General features: G+C 35.7%; 1 protein-coding gene across 1 annotated transcript in view; it reads left to right on the forward strand.

Annotated features, from left to right (window-relative positions):
* The first annotated feature begins 7,980 nt into the window (after nt 1–7,980).
* The window catches only part of ror1 (receptor tyrosine kinase-like orphan receptor 1), a 111,507-nt gene continuing 94,686 nt past the window's right edge, over nt 7,981–24,801 (forward strand). The window contains exon 1 of the mRNA XM_077198648.1: nt 7,981–8,302. Coding sequence (XP_077054763.1) covers nt 8,221–8,302 — 82 coding nt within the window. The 5' untranslated portion in view covers nt 7,981–8,220. The remainder of the gene's footprint in view (nt 8,303–24,801) is intronic.

Here is a 24,801-nt window from a genome sequence, read left to right on the forward strand (position 1 = left end):
TGGCTTGTTGTGATTTTGTTCTTAAGGAAGTCATGCTTTTTATACACTTTTATTTGTCTTAGGGAGCAAAGCGCTTAACTTGGTTCTGTGTCTGCTAGGTCGATCATATTTAAATTCTAAAAATATCAGCTAAATTTTATTCATGTACACAGTATGTCTTTCATTTGAGGCTGAACGTAGTAACTGTTACACCCCAGTGTGTTATTAGTAAAAAAAAAAGACAGGAAGGCAGGAAACCTGGTTACAACAAATATATTCCATCTCCCTTTAATTTAGCACCAGAAATAACACAAGTATCTTTCATAAGGGTTTGAGAATTAATATCTCAGATTAGTACCATAATTATCTTTGTAAAACAATGTTTGAAGAGTCCTTTCTAATCTTTTGGGTTAATGGGATCTTTCCAAACTAGGATTTAATAGGGAATTATTACTATAGTTTGGCTGTTGCAAGAATTCACCTTCTAGATTGAAAAGCTAAATTTATTCATAATATTTTTGGACCGATGGCACTACCTACACATAAACTTATAGCAGACTTAATGTGTTGGCTTAAGGAATTTGTTTTGAGATTTGTACACAATTACACAGATTTTTATACTTTTTGTGTTCATTTGTAGTTGCATACATGCTAAATATGACACTAAGAATTTGTTCACAGTGGTTTACCAACACACAATATATGCCTACCAAAATATTATGAATAAATCTGGGACTTTCATTCATTTAAACTTAAAATTATGACAAATTCCAAGGAAAGATTAAGACAGAATGACTCCGAAGTCTTTAAGATTCTGCTCGGTAATAAAATAATCCAATTTGTGACATGTTAAATCAATTTAAGAGGTCAGAATAATTAAAGGTTACATTTTCTTGCTTCCATTGAAGCACACGAGTTTCTTTAGAGCATGGAAATCATATGCAAGCCCGTCTGATATATCGGTCAGCCGATATGAGCCAGCCGCAGATATATAATATCGATATCTGCGTATATATGACGCAGAAATGCCGCCGATATGAACTTTTTTTTTACAGAACATGTAATGCGGATAAAACGCTAAATTGTATAACTACGTAGTTTGTCCAACAGAGCACGCTCCATTGTTTGCTAGTGGTGACCCAGGTCACTGGTGAAACCAGTCAACCCTTTCACTTCATTAATGAGGTCTCCTTAGACACGGTGTAAGATGCGCGCACACATTAGCTTCCACTACACTGACAAGGTATGAAACATGGCTAGCTAGCTAATGTAGCAAACGAGTATGATAAGCTCGTTGTGAGACGGGGACATTGTTTATTTACTTTATAGTGTCTCACCTGGTGGTCCATGTGGCGGCGGGGTTACGGTATGGCCAGGCGTACGTTATGGACAACAAACACACGTGCATGTTGCATGTGCAGGCCCCATGTTGCAAGGATCTGTACACAATTCCTGGAAGCTGAAAACATCCAAGTTCTTGCATGGACAGCATACTCACCGGACTTGTCACCCATTGAGCATGTTTGGGATACTCTGGATCGGCGTATACGATAGCGTGTTCCAGGTCCTGCCAATATCCAGCAACTTTGCACAGCCATTAAAGAGGAGTGGATCAACATTCCACATGCCACAATCAACAACCTGATCAACTCTATGTAAGGAGATGTGTTGTACTGAGTGAGGCAAATGGTGGTCACACCATATACTGACTAGTTTTCGGACCCCCCAATACAGTAAAACTGCACATTTTAGAGTGGCCTTTTATTGTGGCCAGCCTAAGGCACACCTGTGCAATAATCAGGCTGTCTTATCAGCATCTTGATATGTTACACCTGTGAGGTCGATGGATTATCTCTGCAAAGGAGAAGTGCTCACTAACAGATTTGTGAACAATATTTCAGAAAAATAGGCCTTTTGTTTACATAGAAAAAGTTTTAGATCTTTGAGTACAGCTCATGAAAAGGGGGCGCAAAAACAAAAGTGTTGTGTCTATAGTTTTTTTCAGTCTATATATAAAAGGAAGAAAACATTAGCATTTTCATTAGTGGTCTCAAATGTATGGACACACTGTATATGTAGAGCCTTCATGAACTGATATGTTTTCATCATAAACTCCCATTCAGTCTATTTGCTGAAATTTCCTTTAATGTAGGTAATATGGGACATGGAAAATCAGCTGCAAATACCTGAGAACAGAAACCTCTTTATTTTGAAAAATATATTTACAAAAAATTGTTGCAGCCTATTTGAAAACTCAAACCTGCATACACGCACATACACCTATATGATCAAAACATTTATTCAATCTTTGTCAGAAATGACCTCAACTTTATTACAACCCATTTATTAGTAGCTGTCAGGACGCCCATCAAACACCTGCTCTCAAATAGTTTCCCACTTGTGCTCTGGATGAATAAATGGGTGGGACATTTTTTTCTTCTTCCCAGAATAGGTTTCCACATTGTAGAATCCCCCCTATGTTGACATAGCAAGAAACAAAGAACGTCCTGCCCGGAAAGTAATGGTTTGCAGGTTTTATTTTCATTGGATGTCATTACATGAGGTAATGGCTGTAACTGTGTATTTAGCTGTCAGGTTATTATATTTTGAAGTTCTCTTCTAATGTCTTTATTTCTACCACAGCATCTTTATTTAATTGAGAGGTTTAAAAGATCTAAAGCCCTTAGAGAAGATCACTCACAATAATGATGTTAACCATATATTTTAAAAAGATTACTAAAGAGATCCTGTCAAAGAAAAATTACAACCAGTGCTTATACCTTTTAAACTCTATGTTAAATTATTAAGGTATTCTGGAAATCAAAAATCTGTTATTTTCACACACAAAAAAAGTTATTTTACCCCATTAACATCTGTTTTGCTTTTATCTTTTCTATGGTTAATTATATCATATTTAATACTTTAAAGCTTAAGTAATTGGACTTCATATTTAGAGATATGGAGCTAATAAACTACTGTTCAAAGGTTTGGCGTTGGTAAGATGTTTATGTTTTTATATACAAAGTCTTTTAGGCTCAGCAACGCTGAATTTAGTTGATCAAAAATAGAGTAAAGCAGCAATATGGTGAAATATTACTACAGTTTCTATTTTAATATATTTTAAAATGTAATTTATTCCTGTGATGGCAGAGAGTTTTCAGCATCATTACTCCAGTCTTCAGTCACATGATCCTTCAGAATCATTCTAATATGCTGATTTGGTGCTCAATAAACATTTCTTGTTATTATCAATGTTGAAAACAGTTGTGCTGCTTAATATTTTTGTGGAAAATGTGATACTTTCTTTTTAGAATTCTTTGATGAATAGAACATTAAAAAGAGTATTTATTTAAAATAAAAATCATCAGTAGCATCCTAAATGCCTTTACTGCACTTTTGATCAATTTAATGCATCTTTGCTGAAAACAGGTATTTTCTAAAAAAAAAAAAAAGAAAAGAAAAGAAAAAGAAAATAATAATAATTGACAGTGAATCACAGTGAACATCAGTGAATATGTCCAGAAGCAGCAGTTTTTTTCTGTGTAGGTTTCTCAAAACCATTTATTTATTTACTTGTAGCATATAACCTTTTGCTTGCTGCAAGTGTGCAGTAGCATATTTCCGCTGCTTTTTTTTTTCTACACCGGGGTCAGAAAAAGCGAAACAGCAACAGGCAAACAGAGAAAGTTTGTTTTCCAAAGTTCACACCGTTCCCCATGCACAGTTTACTCAATGAAAATAAACCTACATCAAGTTTTGATTCCAGTTATTTAATGGACGATGCATGCCAGATTAACCCAAGGAAACTGAATTATTCCAAAATATTAGTTCATACATTATCTCAGTGGCATGTCGGTCTTTTCTGCATTCTTTTCCTCTCTGTCATCCAGTGGGTGCTTATGGTATGATATCAATTACCATGTAAATCTAATAACACAGAAGACAGAGAGCGACCTCTTGACCTAACAACAACAGTGTATTGCTCCATATTGTTTATTATATTGGGCTCAGGATAAAGCCTAATGGAATGTGCTGAGATGCAATCATTGTCATCAGGTCATGTGGGCAAAGATCAGCATGATCGAGTCTAAGTAATCATTCCGAAAGCCAGGCAAAATAAATACAGCAAAACGGTCATGCTGGCACTCTCTTCGCATCTTCTATTTTCCTTTTTGAACCCCCACACCCCACCTCTTCCCGAAACACCTACACCTACACACACTCACACACATATGTTTGAATAACATATGTATGCCACTTGCTGTCTAATTCTTGCTATCAGAAAAGACTGGAAAACATTAATGAGAGACCACTCACCCAAAATACTTTAAATAATCTTCTATGTGCTATTGCTGTCATACTAAACAAGTTTTGTGACTATCACATTGCCTTGCTTTTTTTGCTAGTAGCACAAATCTAGTTGATGTCACTGGATGCTGGTACGCACATTGATTCTGTGCCATTCTTGGACTTCTGTTTCAAAGGGTTTATTTTGATCTAAATGTAAATGATCTAATTGACGTCATTTACAGACCTTCACGAGAATGAGGTCACCATCACAGCACATCTTGAAATACACTCAAAAATGTCTCACCAGACAAACATCATCACCAGAAATGAGGTCACCAACAATGCCCTTATTTGGGTGGAACAAATGCATTATCTCATTGAAAGTCTGTTTTTTTTTTTAAGTCTAAAGACAATTAATTTAGTCAAAATCATCAAAAAAACTTATGGAGACTGATAGTCATGAGGGACTGCTTTCCTCTATATGATATTATTTCCTGGGGGTTTTTTTCTATTTGTTTCTACACCACAGACAAAAGTTTCGCAGATATTAATAAGCAGTGAAGCAGTATTGTATTTTATTTAAATCTTTTTTTTGTATTTTTCTAAAAAAAAATATATAATAAAAGATTATATACTACACTCTCAAAAATAAAGGTTCCAAAGGGGGCTTTCAAAGAACCATTTTTGGTTCCCCAAAGAACCATTTTTTTTGTGCAGGAAATTTAATAAAGAATGCTTTTCCAGAAAAAGTGCAATGGAAAGGTTCCATGGATGTGAAATATTCTTCATGGAACCATCGATGGCAGTTTATTTTTTACTAATATTTTCAAGAATTCCATTCTTTTTATGATGATTTTTCCATATTATGATATCAGGATCACCCTGATGTTTTTGGCTTTATCCCCTCAGATAATATCAAAATGAATTTTAATTCAGAAATGAAAAAAATGCTCATCATAGAAGAGCTGTGTTCTTTAAAGTGAAAGAATGAACGGATAGGACAAAAATATGAGTATCATTTGAACCAGGTGAATATCTCAGGGGGAAAAGAATATTTCATAAAAGAGAAGAACACAAGCAACTTTAATTCATTTTTGGGGGGGGGGGTAGTTCAGTAGGAAGCTCAGTAGTAGCTTCTCATTGTATTATTCATATTAGCTACAAACCCTAATAACTCCAGAGATTACTTCATTTAAAGTTCAGAACAGAAGGTTCATTCTGAAGAGATCCGCTGTGTGTGTGGAGAGCGGCCAAAGGAGATGGGCCTTCAAAGTAACCCTCAATCCCCCTGCTCATTACAATTAGATGAGTTTCGCTGTGCATGGTTGCAATTTTAATAATCTTATTTTACTTTGGGAAAATAAAACAGATAGACATCGGAAAGAAAAACAGCCCCATGTCAAAAATATTTCAGCTGCTATGCTGCTCGGCAGATAATGGTTTCCAAATGTTTAATATTAGATGCAATCACGCTGAAGAAAAAGGTACCGCTTTTCTTTTCTTTGAAAACTAAGCTGAGGCCCTTGAAATTGTCATGTTGCTTTATGAATCTTCACAACTTTTCTGCAGTCACATGCTCATAGTAATGTGTTCGATTCTTAACATTTGTGTCCATTCCTTCATAATTCATTCCAACAAAAACCTCTCATGAAAGCTGCGTGACTCCCCTCCCTCCTCCACCCCCACCAATCAGCATCTCCTCCCAGCATGTGAGTTCATATTAGAGTCTGCAGGAGTGTGTCTTTGATCGCAGCCTGCCGCTTGTGTCTGTCAGAGAGCTGACGTCACTGGAGGAAATGAGGGATGAACTCTGGGTCTGGAGAGTCAACCTAGCCCATCACTTCAAAAGGGGAAGGTCTTTCTCTTCTTGTCATCCACTGATACAACATAAATGAACAGAAACAGCTCACGATGCAAGACCCTTGGCTTGTAAAATTGCTACCATTCTCTGTCTATTCTCCACAGACCTCAAACAGCAGCACGATGAGTCTGAATATTAGAGAGACGGGACTTTTAATCAAAGGTGATCAACTGTTACGGACCTTAAAAAGTAAAGGATATGCCTTCTGTAAACTTACATGAGCAAACTACACAAATAAAGGTTCTTTACTGGCATTGATCATTCCATGAAGAACCTTTAATATCCATGGCATTATGTACACGTTTCACAAAAGTGGGAAAATAGTGGAAAAATGTTCCTTAATATTAAGAAAAAATGGTTGTTTTAAAAGAATTAACAGAAAGGTTCTTTGGAGAACCAAAAATGGTTCTACTATGGCAATACTGTTAAATCCCTCTTTTGATCTGACTTGTTAAAAATGACCTTTGTTAATATGAAATTTGAAAATCCATTCAGATTTTCCATAAAAATACATACAACTTATTTGACAACTTTATACACTTACATAAACCCATCGTAAAACAGATATACTATATCTTAGTTAAGAATTTGGTTTAAACTCCCAAAAAAACAAATGATCTTTTATATATGTTCCTTTTTAGCTAATGGTAAACGCAGTCTGCGAAGGGAGGGAATCAAAGCAGGAATGGAGGGGATGAGTCTGGTCTAAATATACTCCAATTGCCCTTATTTCCATGAAATGTGAAAACAAATCCTTCAATTAATTCTGCTTCTGGTCCGTGATCCTGACTTCCTTAATTACACGTGTTCATTTATTTTTCTGTTTCATTGCCAAATTAAAGACGAAACAATATTGTTAAAATGCTTTCAGTCACTGATCAATAAACCACGGTCAGGGGTCCTCCTATCAATATGAAAATTCCTTAATTTCCAGAGTAGACCAAGATAATCTTATTAGTATTGTGATATTATAACTAATAATATTAGACCTATATCATATTAATATTAGATTATTAAAATGTTATAATATTATTACATTTATACAAAAGTATAAATATAAAATAATATGCTAATTAATATTTATTTGTATTAGTAGCTAATTAATTTCATTAATAATTTACTTATTTTTATTTATAAAGCATTATAATATTTACTTCATTATAAAAATGTATACAACCTTGAGTGCAGTTTCTTTGTTGGCCTTTGAATTTGTAATGTATCCTGTGACTTTATTTACTTATTTTTATGTATTAATTAAAACAATTTTTAGTGTTGTATGTTGCACAAATGGAGAAATGAGCAAATGCAACACAATTCTTAAACATTTTGTCACAACTTAATTTAAGTGTGCAATCTACTTAAAAATTGTAAAAGGGATTTATGCCTAATTTGTTTGTTGCAATTAGGTGTTATTTTATGTGATTTTGAGCAAGATGAATTATTCTCTACTGTAATGAAAATGAAAAATTATGATTCAGGAGTTTCTTTATGATATAGGTTTGGGAGTTACCATTGAGACGAAGAATGGAGACAAGAATGGAGAATAATGGTGTTTAGGATGAACATGAACTAAACTGGTCGTAAGTATCGCAAAAAAAATTATTTTACACTTAGGCCTACCATGCTAACATGCTGTTGCTAGCTTAACAGTTAGCAGTTATTGAATGAGATTTGAGTTGATTAGTCACGCCAAATTTTGTTTTGTTTGGTTAAACCATTTTGTTAGCTTCCCACTGCACGATACAGTTAGTTGTTTTAGTCAATGTTATGAAACCCCATTTCCAACAGTTAAACCTATTTTTTTCTAACAGCCCTGTACTTAAACAGCAGGTGGCGCCAAACACACTATTGAGCAGCACATGTCCTCAGACTGACTGGAAAGTGGAAATTTCTTGACGGGACTGAAGAAATTTCAAACTCCAAACAGGAGCGAGAGAAGGAGAGAGCAGAGGACCATCCGCCTACAACATTACACCTCTGCGGACATCTGAGGCTCAGTAAAGACCTGAAGAGCTCTGCACTGTCCAGCTATAACACTGACCTGTGAGAAGATATTGCGGTGGATGTAAGAGCGCTCAGAGGCAGAAGAAATGAGCAGAGGAACAGCGAAAGAGCCGCACGGATGCCAGCGCAACTTCACACCGATCATCGTGCTGCTCGTAGTCATCTGCGGTAGGCGATCAAACTCATGCATTTACACTATGTTCATAATCGACTTAAACATCATTTTGGTTAAGTACATAGATACATTCACAGGAAATAGCCTAATACTGAGCAGTCTAAAATATTTCTGTTATTATTAGAAATCATTTCAGGAAACAGTGTCTGAAATTACAGTATACGATGCCCATGTTAAAGATACAATATTGCAAAAGTAATTTTGGTAAGTAATTTGCTTACAATGAAGCCTTTATTTGTACTTGCGTAGGCTACATGTGCACTGTTATGTAAAATTACATTTTTTATTATATTTATTTAAATGTTATTAATGTCATAAAGTCAAACTTCATGTAGGCCAACTAGTTAGAGATGTCATTTCATTCAGTAGTCTTCAGGGTGTTTTTGTTTACCTATTGACTTATGTTGCCAAAGGGCTATCTAAACAGTTTTTGTGCCATTGGAATGACAAAAGAGCTCCTCAAGTGCACTGATTGAGAGAGTGACAGTCTTAAGCTCTCAGCTGGAGTCTCTTTGTACGGCCTGAGCTGCTTCATTTGCCTTAGAATAGCACTTAGACATTAGATAGCATCCAATTATACTGAGCAAAGGACTTAAAAAGGTACATTAACTTCTATGAACTTTTCTAGTTTTCATAATATCTAGTCTAAAAAAAATGCCAAAAACCAACTTGGATGTAGTCGTGCACTTTTGCGTAACTCCTTATTTAAGTTACATATTTCGGATGTTACTATTATTGATTACTACAATAGTCAAAACAATAACAGTATGTAAGTACAAGCAGCTACACAAAATAATTGCAAGGTTTACTGTATGTAGTTCATAAATGTCAGCGTATAAATACTGCAACTTGGATAGGTTACTGTAAAATAAAGTGTGACCTGATTTAGTTTAAGGTCATATTATAATAATAACTACATTGTTTTTATTGTTAATGAGTGTACAGATAGATGTGCGAAAGCAGTGTTTTAAATAGTTTTTTACATAGATAATACAGAGATCATTATTTTACAGATGTTCTGGCCAGGATTAATCAAAGGAAAAAAATTAAATAAATAAATATATATTTATTATTTTTTTCTTTTTTTTTCTTTTTTCTTTTTTTGGCTGTACAACTAAAGTAATTTCAATGACATTGTTAGGTTAAGTTAAGTTTTACTGCAGTGAATACTATAATATATCAGCATGTAGGACAAATTTTACTGACAAAAAAACAACCTGCTAGCTAATCAAGTAATATATCTTGGTTACTCTGAATTCAATGCTATAGAGTGTCTTTTGTCCATGACATGCAAAGCTTTCTGCATTCAGTGGAGAATCTTAACAGTTGCTCCTCATTTATAACTCAAAGCGGTGAGTGTTGTGGCTTGGACAGATTTTTCTTTTCCAGATTCCTGCTTTGTTCGTTGTGTGCCATGATGTCTGTACTTTTAGTATAGGCTCCATTTTATGATTTAGTTTGACCTTTTAGCTGATGGATTTTTGGATTTTTTTTTATCAATATGTGGCTCTCTTCACCTTAAATGTATTCAATAGTGTTTTCCCATCGGTTCTATATAGTATCCATGGATATTTTGTCACAAAATTTAAACCTTTTAAGATGGAGTTTTATAGACACTACGCTACATATATCTAGCTATGTCATATTTTTCAGAGCGGTGGGCAAAATGGAAACAGACGGCTTCCGTGATCCAGTCTTTGGTTTTAATAATAGTTGGTAGATTATAAATCACTGCGGTGGAACTCAGTGCATTATACTGCCAGACTGAATGTTGACACAAAAGCCACTTTACCTTCAAGAAAAGCCTATGAGGGAGGATTTGACTTGTCGTAGTGAAACTCATTGGTTTAATCTGGTCTTCAAGTGTACAGTTACCCAAGCATCAAGACTCCCGTCTTTAAAAAACCCTTCATGGATGTTGAAGGAATGCCCATTCAACCACATGTTCTAACTTTGTAAAACTGACGTAGCCCTCGTGAACCGTCCATTTTTTGTTGGACTTTATAAATCTCTGTGTTGCTTGTGTATATTATATCTCAGGTTGTAAACTTCTCTCTGCCCTTTCTGCAGAGTTATAAATCTTTATATCTGAGGTGTCAAACACAAGAAGTTACTGTGCATTTCATCTTTTATTAAATGCTGAATGTTGGCTGGATTAAAAAACTTGGCTTCTTGTTTAATAAACAGAATGTGAGGAGAAATATATGGCCTACCAGCAGTTTTAACACTATGATTAATTGCTCTCTTATTACCCGATCCTTTGTGTAAGTCTTCTGTTAGAGCTGGATGTTTAGGTCTTGGATATAAGCTCGGACAATGATCTGTGTATTTTCACTTGTCTTTAGTGATGGTGTGATACAAGCTCTAAGTCTGTGTCGCTCTGTTTGGGTTTTGCGGTAGAGCAGCTGGCAGAGTTTATCGCTGTTCAATTGCATTATCCAGCTTCAGTGACATTAGAGATAAACTGGCAATCATTATAAACTGGCAATAGAAGTGTTTTTGCAACCTGTTTTGTGAGACATTGTTGGAATGTTTTTATTTTATTTTATCGAAGATATTGTAAAAAAAGAAAAAGTCCTTCATGATACATGCCATGATTTTAACTTCTAAAAATTATTTTATTAATTAATATGTAAACAAAAATAAATCATATCTTGATAAATATATGAAGTGGCATCAGAGTAATATAGAATATCGTTACATAGGTGGAAGGTCACTATACTTTACTCAACCTATTTTTTTTTGTTGAAACATTTTCAATTATATTTATCCATATAATATTGGAAAAAATGATGTCTCGTTCATATATTTATCATTTTCATGGTGTTTACATGGCATGCTCTAAACTTCTAAAAAATCTTATTTTACTATTTTTCATCATATAAAATGGATGCCCACATCTGGCAAAAATATCATATTTCTTTTTGTCAGTACTTGGTTATCTTGATCTTTATATAGCTTGTTGCAGCATATTGCATTATGGATACATTAAGATACGTCTTACCCACCTTTCTCTTCGTCTTTTTGGTCAATGGCCTGAAAAATGATAATATAAATCACAGGCCAAAAGGTCTGCAATGAATATAATAGGAAATGAGCTGCCACGATTATCTAAGAGATCAGACGTCTGCCAACACTTATCAGATAATTACTTTCCCTTGCCTGCCCAGTGTAATGTGCCAGGATATGCTACATTTCACATTTTAGAGGGCATGATGAAACATGGCTTTTTAATTTTAGCTGTAAATGTGTCGGAAAGTAAAGCTCTAAAGCCTGTTTACGTTGTATTAAGGACTCAACTAACCCTCAATGCATAAAGACTGGCAAATTTCTTGCCGCCCACAGTTGAGCCTTTGTACCTGCCATACTCCCAGTGAGCTCATAAATACCTAACCTTTACTGCCTGTTCAGTTGGAGATTGATATTTGCTTTAAAAATGAAAATATATGTGCAAAGTATCAGTCATTTGGGAGATTTCTCTCTTTTCCTTCGCACAGTGCTGGTCTTGACAGCATCAGGTTTCTATCTCTGTGGAGAGCTTTGTACATTCATAATCCGGTCTCGCTGTCAGTCTTGGAAAAAAAAATTTCCGCCTAAATAATGTGGCCTAGTAGTCCAAATCTGGCTCTGAAATTGCATTAGTCACTTGAGTGATGGAAGTGGATGTTACTAAGGTTAGCTTATTTTGAAAAACATATTTTAGGTGTTGGAAATGCTGCTTATACATGCACCCACATAATCACAGAGGAGTTTTTTTGGGGGGGATTGGCTTCACTATGGGGTTTCAGTCTAATCACGCTTTTATTGGATTTATGCATGTTTTTTAGTTGCTGGACTTTAGCTGCTTTGTACCTAGAGATCTGAAATGGTCGCTGAGATCCAATGGCAGTTTTCACAAAGCGTGATGGACACCTCAGCCCTGGCAAGAGTTCTGATATTCACCAATGCTGTTTTAAGTGCAACAACAGGAATTAAATTGACACTTTGGGGCTTCTCTTGCCTTACCCTCACATAACATTTCTTAAAATTCCAGTGTTTTTATATTTCATTTTTGATTAAAGCTCCAGTAGGTAACTTTTGTAAACAAATATTTGTTAAAACTGTCATTATGTCCTGACAGTAGAATATGAGACAGATAATCTGTGAAAAAATCAAGCTCCTCTGGCTCCTCCCTGTGGTCCTATTGCCATTTGCAGAAATACACCGCTCCCGGTCAGAAACAACCAATCAGAGCCAGGAGGAATGTCTTAGCAGTGTCAATCACGCTTGTGTACGCGCTGATCACCCCTCTCTTGCACAGCGCGAGCGCGTACCGTCGTTCGTGACTCTCCTGTTCGAACAGGAGAGTTCATCCAAATGAACGAATCTTTTTTCGAGTCATTTTGTTCATTTAACGAACGAAATGACTCGAATAAAGATTTGTTCATTTTGAACGAGTCTTTTTCGGAGTCATTTCGTTCATTCAACGAACGAAATGACTCGAAAAAAGATTTGTTCATTTTGATGAACGAGTTCGAACAGGATCACGAACGTGCATCACAGAACAGAGCAAGGCGAGCATTTGGGCTTATAAAACTTAAAGTTTTTTTATTTATTTTTCAAATTACCGATCGTTTCGCTAGATAAGACCCTTATTCATCGTCTGGTATCGTTTAAAGCCCTTTGAAGCTGCACTGAAACTGTCATTTGGTCCTTGAAACGTTTGTGTCCTATTGAAGTCCATCATATGGAGTAAAAGCCTGGAATGTTTTTATCAAAAACCTTAATTTCTTTTCGATTGAAGAAAGAAAGACATGGACATCTTGGATGACATGGGGGTGAGTACATTATCAGCAAAAGTTTTTTTAAAAGTGAACTAATCCTTTAACGTTATCTTACTAGCTATTTATAACTTATAGAAAGAGTGCAACGTTAGAAAGTTAGCTACTACTAGGGCTGCAACAAACGATTGTTTTGATAATCGATTAATCTAACGATTATTAGAACGATTAATCGACTAATCGTCGATTATTTCACAGACTAATCAGTAAGTTTGGAACGATTATTCAGCTTTTTCAATTACTTAAAACATTGAGTTATACATATTCTTATTATAATATAAAAAATTAAAATCAGTTCAGCTTTTGAAATAGTTGTTTTAATGAACTTTGAGCCAACTAAACAGGTCATTCTCTTTAAGTTTTCAGATTTCGGTCCAACTCAAATCACACACAAATGCTCTCCAAGCATTGTTGAATAGGCCCACTGCTTTTCTTAGAACTCAAACAGAAAAAGGGACATTTACTTCAGGACACAAATAATGGTAAAATATTAATCTGCAAACCATTATTATAAGTATAAAATTACAACCTTTTTTTTTACATGACAATTGAGCTGACAGAGACGTTCTCATTCACCTTTTAATTTACAGTATGAAAAAGTAACTGCCATGATATTCTTCCTGACATCTCCTTTTGCAAGTCATGATTATGGAACAAAATACAGGCAAGTGATAAGACTATAATACCTTATAGTGTTACAATAATAAAAACAGCCCTGACTCCTAAGCTCGATCAAGTTTTATTTTATGCAAAATAAATCATTACATTACTGTAATTATATTATTATTGATAATATTATTAGTAGTATTGCATTCTCTAATAAAGAGATTTACGCTAGTTAGTTAGCTCTAGCTGGAGAACACTCAATTCTCACCGGCTCCTCTTGTGCCGGGATGTTTCCTCTGTAAGTGCTCCAACGTGCATGTTGTGCTCCCGTGAAAAGCAAGTTCCGCCTTGGATGTATTGCACACGACAGCATTCTTGTTTTGAAGTTTTGTGAAACTTTCCCAAGCAAACCTTGCTAGTTCGGATTCGTTTGCACTCCATCATAATTCGCGCTGTTTTTTCTTTTACCAATAGCTTTTGTAAGGGCTGCATTACACTCTAGCGCTACAGCGTCGTAGCGGCCAAATCGCGACATTGCACGCCCTTACATTAGGTCACGTGGGATCAAACGACTACTCGACAACAAAGATATTTGTCGACAATTTTTTATTGTCGACATTGTCGACAATGTCGATTAATCGTTTCAGCCCTAGCTGCTACATGTATTGCAAAATACATAATGATTTGAGGACCAAGTTTGTAGTCAAAGTATGGGCAGGCCATAGTCAATGTAAAGCATATTGTTGATGTTTCGTCCCTATTAGTGAATGTGCCATAACTGTTTATAATCCGCCGTCATCGGTGGTCCTGCTTACTAGCCTGCTTCACGGCAGGCTCCGCTGTGGGGGAGGAGCTGTGGAGGGAGGGCTGTAGTGCAGCAGAGAGCAAGGGGGTTGGACCTGTAAGTTATGCTTGTTCAAATTTTCAGGCTAAGTCAACATTTTCTCAAAACTCCCTACTGCAGCTTTAAACGTCTTAATTTAAATCTGACTGGGTTGCTTTAAATCAGTGGTCTTGCATTTTTAATGTGTTACTGCAGTTGATCTTAAAATCAGCCATTTATGTCTTCAGAGAGAAATGCAAATATATTGACACCAGCTGCATGGCAATCGGGTCTTCTTACCGCAGAGGCGTTCACTATGATCTGTAGAACCTGGAAATGTCACCATTAGGTGTTTGTTTGTATTTAATCTGTTTATGCAGAAATTATTTTACAAGTGTTTTGTCTGACCTGCACAGACTATGGTTTTCTGACTTTGCTGAAATGATTGAATGCTCATTGCACTGTTTGTGGCCCAAGCGGGAGAAGTGTCAGGTTATTTAAGTTCCTGTGGAAATGTGTATTTGTGTGTTTATGTGTGTATGCGCTCACTGGGAGTGTTAAAACTGTGCAATCCAGATCTCGGAAAATAAAATTGTATGGGTTTTAGACACTGCACAATGTTAACGTACTCCATTGCAGCATCCAGTTCGTAGTTCATAGTTCAAAAATGTATTTAAAATATTGAAACATTCTTAAATCTTTTGCCATTTTCCGTCTAATTAAACTATTTTGGGGGGGCTTGCTCTTTAGGAGACCCAATAAGCTCTTTAAGTATGTTTTGATTTCTTTTGATTCTTTGTTGTTTGGTAATTATTGTAAGTTGCTAGAAATGTATATCCTGTAGGTAAGAAATGCTCAAGACTGTGATGATTAGCCCTGTTGAAGTGATTTAGGTTTAACAAGCTGACTTCGGCCACAGTAATGCTCCACATGCAAAATAAAAAGAATCGCAAAGATCCTCGGACTCTTGTTTTGTAAGTCCCACCTTTTACATAAACCTATATTTATTAAAGATTGTGTTTAAATAATATTATCTGTTGTCAGCAACTATTGAGCATTTGAAATTTGAGTTGTGTGGTAGTTTGTTTGTTTTGAGGCCTTTTGCATTTCATCTTTTACAGACCTTTACCCACATGCTGCAGTCAAACAAATCGTTTTTATACAATTGTTTGTTTGTTTAGGCTGTTTTTTTGTATGCTTGTCGCTGCCAGTGGTTCACAATTAAACACAGGTTACTGTTTGCTCTGTTGCTTCAGGACAAAAGCCAAAGGACCATTAAATGTGGGTAAGATTTGTTAGAGACCAGCAGAGAAAATCTAAGGTGTTGAAATAAAGAATTGTAGCTCCATAGGGTACACCATATACATTCACTAAAAACAAAAAAAAAAACGTAAGAGGTTATCAAATGCCTGAAGTTTTAAATTACATTTGAATTGTTTTTAATTAAATTAATAGATAATTGTTGAATCGTCAATTGGTGAATGATGCAGTTATTTTGAATAAGTATGCACTTAAATGTGTTACAATATTGTGTTACTTCCTAAAAAATGATCTAATTGCGTTAATTAGTTACTTTTTTTATGAAAAGTAATGTTACTCTTGCATTAAAGTTCTATTTTTGCAGTAAAGAAAGAAAGAAAGACAAATGGGATTTTAACTAAAGTAATTGTTGTTTATTACTGGTTGAATTGGATCATAAAAGGTCAGCAGCAAAGACATTGGTTAATAAAGTGAGGTTAAATACACAAAGTATATTTGTTTTATTTAACATATTGCAGGATTATGAGTTTGCATATCACTGTTTTTATTCATTTTGAGGAATACTGAATCTGTTTTTGTGCCAGTGAGATGAGTAAATGCTCACGTTTAGTCCATCATGTTTACACAGCGCGTACAACTCCTCTGCATTACTCCTGATTTCTCTCAACATGACGACAGGAGAGGTGTCAGTCAATGAATGGCAAAACAAAGTAACTTATTACTTATTTGAAAAAAGTGAAATTTTAAAAATATATGTAATGTAATAGTTACTTGAAAAAGTTATCTGATTACGAAACTTGCGTTACTTGTAATGCGTTACCCCAACATTGTATATACAAAAACCTCACTCTAGTTGCCTTTATGTTTATATGAATGCAAATTAAGTTGCACCGTAAATATTCAATAAAATGGCATATAAATCAATTGAAAACAGAAAAAAAATCATTTTCTTTAAGGGAGACTGTTAGCCCTATTGTTCCTCCTTACTCCGCATCTCTTTTTCCTTTGGTTCAGTTGTTGTCTCTTTCCTTCTCACTCATTCATTTAGCTCTCTTACTCTGTGGCAAAGCAGAAATGACTTACTCAACCACACCGACCATGGAATCTGAAATAAAAAGCTCCATTTCCCTAATGCTTTGTGATTGGAAGCCAAACAGGCCACAGAAGCCTATGAGATCTCTGCCCAGCTATGTGCACATAGAGGAAACACTATGAAGCCTGTGCTGTCTTAACTACTCTCAAAGACAGACCCCATCGATCTGTGTATCACTCTACTAGTCAGTCTACTGATATCTTCAGCAACAAAGCCTGAAGGGATTGTCCATCACCTCTGACTATTATTGTGCCTTGTGTCATTTCCTCAACAATGACAAGCACTGACCATAGTCTCCCACAAACTACAGTGTACTGTAGCCTACATGTATTTTTTCATGTTTATGAAATACAGCACCGCTCATGTGGCTGCACTGTGTGTTTGCCTGTGGGAGAGAGGAATCTCATCAAGGCTCACTTAGATGGAAATTTTACTCAGTAGGAATGTCTTCTCCGGTCCCAGTGGAAATAGCGTTGAGGGGAAAATTGAGTTGTTTGAACCTGCTCTTTTAGATTTTCACGTTAACAGTTATTTAATTTCCTTTTGGATGTTTTTTTTAACCACAGCACTGCTTTATAACTTTTCTCTATATTTTGGGGCAGACACCAAAATAATGTTCAGCTATTGAGAGCCCTGACGTCTTGTTTCTCTGTGACATGGACATCATTCAGGCTAGGTGCTATATGCAACTTTATGCAAATGAAACATTGTGGGAAATATATATTATATTATTAGTAGTGAGTTATTAGTTATTATTTTAGTAGGCTCCAGCATCCCCGCAACTCTTCACTGGACAAGCGGTTTAGAGAATTTATGGATTAAAAAATTTTTTTTTAATATAAATTCCTTATTTATTTATTTATTTATTTATTTATTTTTAATGGACGATGACAATATCTAGAGTGCAGGGTGGATAATGACCAAATAAAGTATAATTGAACTTAATAGCAATTTGGCAATCCAACAAATCTAGCAAAAACTAAATAAAAATAAACAATTATTTTACATATTAAATGTCGCTTAATAATGTTAGAAATGTTATCCATTACTATTTTTTTTTTAAACTCACAATGTTCATTGTTTTTCTCAAAATGGTCCAAATATTGTCTGATTAATTGGCCTGACTGATGTATCAGCCTCTAACTACTACAAACTCTTACTTCAACAAGTGAAGAAGGCAAAGCATCAGGGTCAAAGACATGCTGAGAGAGGAAGCAGGAGTAAATGTGAGGACTTAATACTCTCATTGCTTTAGATATACAGCCCACTTCACAACAAAAGAGATTTACTTGACTAGGAAACTGGCAGATGAGTTATTCAACCAAACAGAGGAATGAGGTCAAGTGAATGGGGCAGCGGTGAGTAAAGCAGAAGCTATTAAAGAGTAGGCTTTCATTATTCCACTCATTTTACACCTGTACAAGTCAGTTCATGTTATTTGATTTAATCAAACATGTTTACTAAACATTATCTGTGCTTCTCCTTCTATATCCTTCCATCCTTTTATTTTTATGATACTGTATGGACACAAAATGAAATGTAATGAAAAGTTAGCACATACAGTTCTATTGTCAGTATTTGTTAACTTAAAATCTACATGTCTGTGCGGATTATTCTGAGGTCATTCCAAGACTCAACACTTATGCAAACATTCTCAGCTATTTTGCACAAAAATTCCATATTAAATGGACCTTTATTGAAATTGCTGATAGCTACGAACATCTATTTACATGCATGCTGCTCTTTTCTGTAATTAAATGTATAAAACTTCAGCAGGATCTGTGGCCTGGCATGAAATTTGGCTCCACTTTACGGGGTGAACGGGCCTATTACTGACATTTTGAGTTATTATTTCTGACATGCACCACTTGGCTGCCGATTTCAAACGGGAGACACATTTAGTTTGATTCGTTTCTGTTTTATATCATGTCCAAACACTAAAGCTGGTAGGACAAGTCTATTGTTATTATTTGCCTTCAAATTGCCAGTGGGAAAAAAGTATGAGAAATAAAAAATAATAATTCTGCCTGGTAGTTATAGATCTTTTGATTTCCAGTTTCTTCAACTGCAGTTATGTATTGTAGTGAAATTGGCTTCATTTGAGATTTTGTAACTTTTTTAGGAAAATAGCACAAAAGTCATATAGACCACATTTATGGCACGTTTTGTTTTTGTCTGTAGTAAGGGTATGACGGTACACTTAGCTCACGGGACTATATAGAATATTGGGTTCACGAGAACGAGACATATTCACTGACGAAATATATGACTGGAAAAATAGACTTTTATTCCACTGAAAGACACATGCAAAACAATGTACGTGCTTTTTGAAATGTTTTCTAGGCCTGTCACTAACGATTATTCTGGTAATCGAGTAATCAGTCAATCATTTTGACGGTAATCGAGTTATCAGATAATATTTTTTTGTTGTAATACAAATGGACCTAAGTGAACAGCCTTTAAAATGACTTAAAATGACTTAATCTTTAATATTTGGCTATTTTACGATAGAAATGCCACAGCCACTGTAATTTCTTGAACAATAACATGTGGACATCAAAACATGGAAACTCAGAGTGAGGGTTTAAACTTTTATTTTGAAATCGCGATAAACAACAATTTGTATATTTAGAAACATATTTATGAATTCTCCTTTGCTGGTGTAGGTTTATAAATGATTTATGTTACAAATCTGATTAAATGGTGCATGTTGCGTTCCCAGATGAATGTTATAAGCCAACCAAACTCCCAGCAAATGCAGAGATGAAGTTTGTTAACCGAGCTCCTGAGATGCGCTTTACACATGTAAATGATAACAGTGCAGCACTTTGCTATGAAACACAAAGCGTGTCAGACTTTGTGAATTGAGTCGTGGCTCTTCAAGTGTTGCAATGAATAATTTTTCTCTAGAAGCTTTTGGATTGCTATTATATTTTGGGTAAACATACATATTTAAGAGTAAGAGCATAAGAAGCAAGGAAGTTAGAATTTTTTTCTCTCTTCCTCCTATTGACTGAAAATAACTAGACAGCAGCTCCCTCAGGTTTTTGGAGAAATGAAAACACTATGCTCCAGTAGTGTATATTACACTTGAAGCAGGTCACTGAATCTTTCACCAAGATTATGACATTAATCCGTCCTCAGAAGGCAATAAAATACCTTCTCAATTTTTACTGCTGTCAACACTTTGTGTCTGTCTATTATTTTATTTCCCTAAAAAAAGCTCTAACCACGAATATGCTTGTAGTTTCTCTTCCTCTCCATTTTCTCCTCAAAGTGGAAGTTGCATGCACAACTCGCACTGTTTCTCATCTTGAAGGTGGTCTTGGACGGACCCCAAGATCGCCTGGATGCTTAGTAATATGAAAGCAATTAGCAGCTGTTTCATGTTGTGCTGAGATACGTGCAATAACAAAGTGACTGTGAGTCACTGGTGTCCAAGTTTGTGCTTGTAGTCAAATTTGACCATCTTGGTTTGGGAAAACACCTGTATTTACCACTTGGGATGGATTGCATTTGATGTTTGAGGTCTTTTTTTCAGCAAGGATGCATTAAATCATTCTCGTGTTACGCAGCACGTTTGAGCTTCAGCAAGAACCAATGAGGTTCATTCTTTTGTTACGCAGCATGTTTGAGTCAAGAACCAATGAGGTTCATTCTTGTGTTACACAGGACATTTGAGCTTCCGCAAGAGCCAATGAGGTTCTGTCTCGTGTGTTACGCAACACGTTTGAGCTTCTGCAAGAACCAGTGAAGTTCATTCTCATGTGTTACCCACCATGCTTGAGCTTTCACAAGAACCATTGAGGTTCATTCTCGTGTTACACAGCACTAATCACAGAGCACAGCACTGTTAATCACATAATAGGTAATTTATACAGAACGGAAGTCGCAAGGCAGTCTCATGATCTAGAGATGGTTTTATTTAAAGGTTAGCTTTTAATTTGTGCATTGAGTTTTTAAACGCATAAACAGCTAACTCCATGGTCAAACATATCCCTCTAACTCATATTTACACAGAAAAGCAGCAATAGAATGGAAACAATATCCTTTCTCACTCTCATGTTGTGCAGTCCCATATTTTTTTTCTTTTTTTCTGTGAAACACAAAAGGAAGAAGTTTAGTGGAATGACTGAGTTGCTCTTTTCTAAGCAAGGAAAGTAAATGGATGGCACTTTATACAGCTCGTATGTTATTTCAAAACTTCTGGAAGAGTTGTGCATGATATAACATATAATTTGCTTGATCACATATAAACTGCTCAATTCATGGATTAGTTTTGCGATCTCTTTATGAACTTTTTGAAGCGTCAAAGTCTCAGTTGCACAGCTGTCAACGGAGGGACTGAAAGCTCTGCGATTTCATCAAAAAGATCTTCATTTTTGTTCCGAAGATGAACGAAAGTCTTAGGGGTTTTGGAACGACATGAGGGTGAGTAATTAATGACAGTATTTTCTTGAACTATCACTTTAAGTTTAAATAATTTTAGTATGTTAGAGGAAATTACAAAATCTTCATGAAACCAGCACAGTGTACTTGACTGATTGCCAAGGACAAACATAGAGTAGAGTGCTCATTAAACAAAAATATTTCACCGCAGACAACTGTGATTACCCAATTACAATAAAGTATTCTAGAAATGTATCTTCCTTTTCTACAAGAAAAAAAAGTCAAAACATACTCTTCAGGTCTTCAAGCACCTCACAGAGTCTGGAAAAAAAATTGGAAAATATTCCCAGCTATAATGTCACAAGGGCATTACACCGGCCACTGCTGTCCCACAATTCCCTCCTAATTGATTGTCCATTTTCCATTCCAGAGACCAGGCCAAAGGGGTTCTGTAAGCAAGTAAAAGTGTTTGGCTGTCTGCCAAAGCTTGTCCACTCAGCTTTAACATCTGCATTTGGAAGTGTGTCCACGGGTCTGAATACTGTTTTCCGCATCACTCAGCCCTCAGTCTCTGAGTGATACGAACATAAAGCATGATGCCGACAGTGCTTGGCATTTCTCAGCATGTGTAATGTTGTTTTTCAGTTTAGATTTACACCTATATTGAAGCATTTTCCAAAACTAACAGGACGTGATAACACCGAAACAGATATTAAGATAACAAGGCTGAAATTTCTGGCAAGCACAGCTTGAGATGAGATATTTCTCAGAAGGTAAAGCCATTTTCACCTCTTCTTGAAGAAGCTAGGCCAAAAATAATGTATGTGAAGCATATTTCACAGCTCTTTTGAGCCTTGAAGAAAGCATAGAAAACTTGGAGAAAGCATAGAAAACGTTTTGTTAGTTTTAAACTGTCCGCTATCAGTTTGACTGAACTTGCCGCACATGTCGGGAGAAGAAAAATTGAGTTGAAGGGGGAAATGTATCATCTAAAGGTCTTTTTAAAGCATTTGTTAAGCTTTAAGCTTTGATGTTATAAGCAAAGCATAACTAATAGAGCATGACAAATGTGTTCTTATCAGCATACTGATAACTTCATCTCCATCTTTTAATCTTGGTGCATATTTTTTTAAAGGGTAAGAAATACGATGAAATACAGATGTAGGCATCCATTCCAAACTTGGAATGGACACCAAAAGAACTGTTATAGTGCTGTGGTCCTGTAATAGCAATAATCTTGATTAATCGGTGTTTGTTACATAAGTGCTTGGAAATTAGTGACTACAGTACAGTATTTTACAAAATGGTACTCAAAAAATGCTGTGATCTTATTGGCTGATCAGAGTGCTTCTGTTTCTTTCTGGCTATGTTTCTTTTTTATTTTTGGTATGTCTCTCTCACGCTCAGACAGATTTTCCACATTCACTTTTTCCTTCTTTGTCTTCCTCTGGACAGGAAATATGCACCCATTTGAGAAGCTTTGGGCTATTCTTCCATCAAAACAGACATTAAAGAGGAGATTTTAAAGGGATACTTCACCTAAAAATTTTATTTCTGTCATTAATTACCCTCATGTTGTTCCAAACCTGTAAGACTTTTGTTCATCTTCAGAACACAAATGAAGATCTTTTTTGATGAAATCTGAGAGCTTTTTGTCCCTCAGTTGACAGCTAAGCAACTACCACTTTGACGCTTCAAAAAGTTCATAAATATATTGTAAAACTAATCCAAATGAATTGAGCAATTTAGTCCAAATTTTCTGAAGATACACGATTGTTTTATATGATGAACAGATTTAGGCTACTTTAGGCTTTTATTCACATATAAAAATTGATCAGCGAACATAAAGAGAAGCTCAACCGAACCTGCTTGACGTGTTGTAACAAACCTCTTGTTGAAGCGCAAAGGTGCTGCGTAACACGAGAATTAACCTCATTGGTTCTTGCTGAAGCTCAAACGTTCTCTGTATGCACTTTTTGAAGTGTCAAAGTGGAAGTTGTTTAGCTGTGTATGGAGGGACCGAAAGCTCTCAGGTTTTCATCAAAAAGATCTTCATTTGTGTTCCGAAGATAAACGACATGAGGGTGAGTAATTTTTGGGTGAACCATCCCTTTAAGGTCTTAATTTTTTCACACCAGCAGACCCAATTTTACTCCAAGTGATGAAATGGCCAGATGTTAGTACCAATCCATTTGACTCCTGGTAGGTAGTTCAATAGTTCGAGAACTACATACCTTTTAATGCTGTAAAAGAAATTTTCAATCACATAATAGGCCATTTACACAGAACGCAAGTCGCAAGGCAGTCTCATGATCCAGAGATGTTTTTTTTAAAAGGTTAGCTTTTAATTTGTGCATTGAGTTTTTAAACGCATAAACAGCTAACGCCAAGGTTAAACATATCCCTCTAACTCATGTTTACATAGAAAAGCAGCACAATAGAATCGAAACAATATCCTTTCTCACTCTCATGTTGCGCAGTCCCATATTCTTTTTCTTTTTTCTGTGAAAAACAAAAGGAGAAGTTTAGCGGAATGACTGAGTTGCTCTTTTCTAAGCAAGAAAATAGATGGCAATTTACTGTATACAGCTCGTATGTTATTCCAAAACTTCTTGAAGAGTTTTGCTTTATAAATAGTACAAATTTAAGTTCTTTTTTACATTTTACTTTTTTGTTGTTCTCCGAAGTATAAATCAATTTCATTGCATTGTCATTAGGTTTTAGGGGAGAAGGATAATATGAAGTTGGAACAAAGTGATGACAAAATGTACTTTTTCTTTTCTTTTTATAAAATCAAAAATATATTTTTGTGGGATTAAGACAATTGTGAATAATAATAGGTTGTAGCAACTGTAACTAGAGTTGGTTAATATGTAATGCAAAACATTTGGATTAAGCAGTAATTGAAAAACATATAAGTCACTAGGCTACGAATTGGCCTATTTTTAGACTATCAGAAGCAGCGGGGCCATGCTTCATTAGAGAGGGTCTGACTGCTTGTTTCCTCTCAGTCAGAGATTTGCTTCACACCTCACTGTACAAGTATTTAAAAGGAATCCACATGCTTCTAGTACTAGATTGACATATTAAACGGCACGCTGTACTAACTGCAGCGTTATGAATCCCCTGGCTTCAGCCGTGGGATTCAATTATTCCACCGCTGCCATGTTTTCAAGGAAAGCAAACAGGGAGATTTGCAGAACATTGAAGGCAGCTGCAGCTCTCCAGTGAAAAAGGGCACAAAAGACCTGAGGGGAGGGGGCAGAGGGGGTGCTTCTGAAGGAAATGGAGGGAAAAAACAGGGTGATGGGGAACAAAACTACAGGAGGAGGAGGAGGAAGGGGAGGGGTGAAGATGTTTTATTAATGGTCATACTTTAGAAAGCTATTAGAAATTATAAATTGCAGCAGTCCGTTGAAACGGAACCCACCGCTTCAGGGTTGTACATTGTAAAATCCACTGGGTGCACTGCCTCGAAAGAGTATACTACTTCAAGACAAG

Source organism: Siphateles boraxobius, unplaced genomic scaffold (genome assembly GCF_051911475.1).
Source record: "Siphateles boraxobius isolate OS27281-9 unplaced genomic scaffold, OSU_SipBor_1 41, whole genome shotgun sequence".
Lineage (NCBI taxonomy): Eukaryota > Metazoa > Chordata > Actinopteri > Cypriniformes > Leuciscidae > Siphateles > Siphateles boraxobius.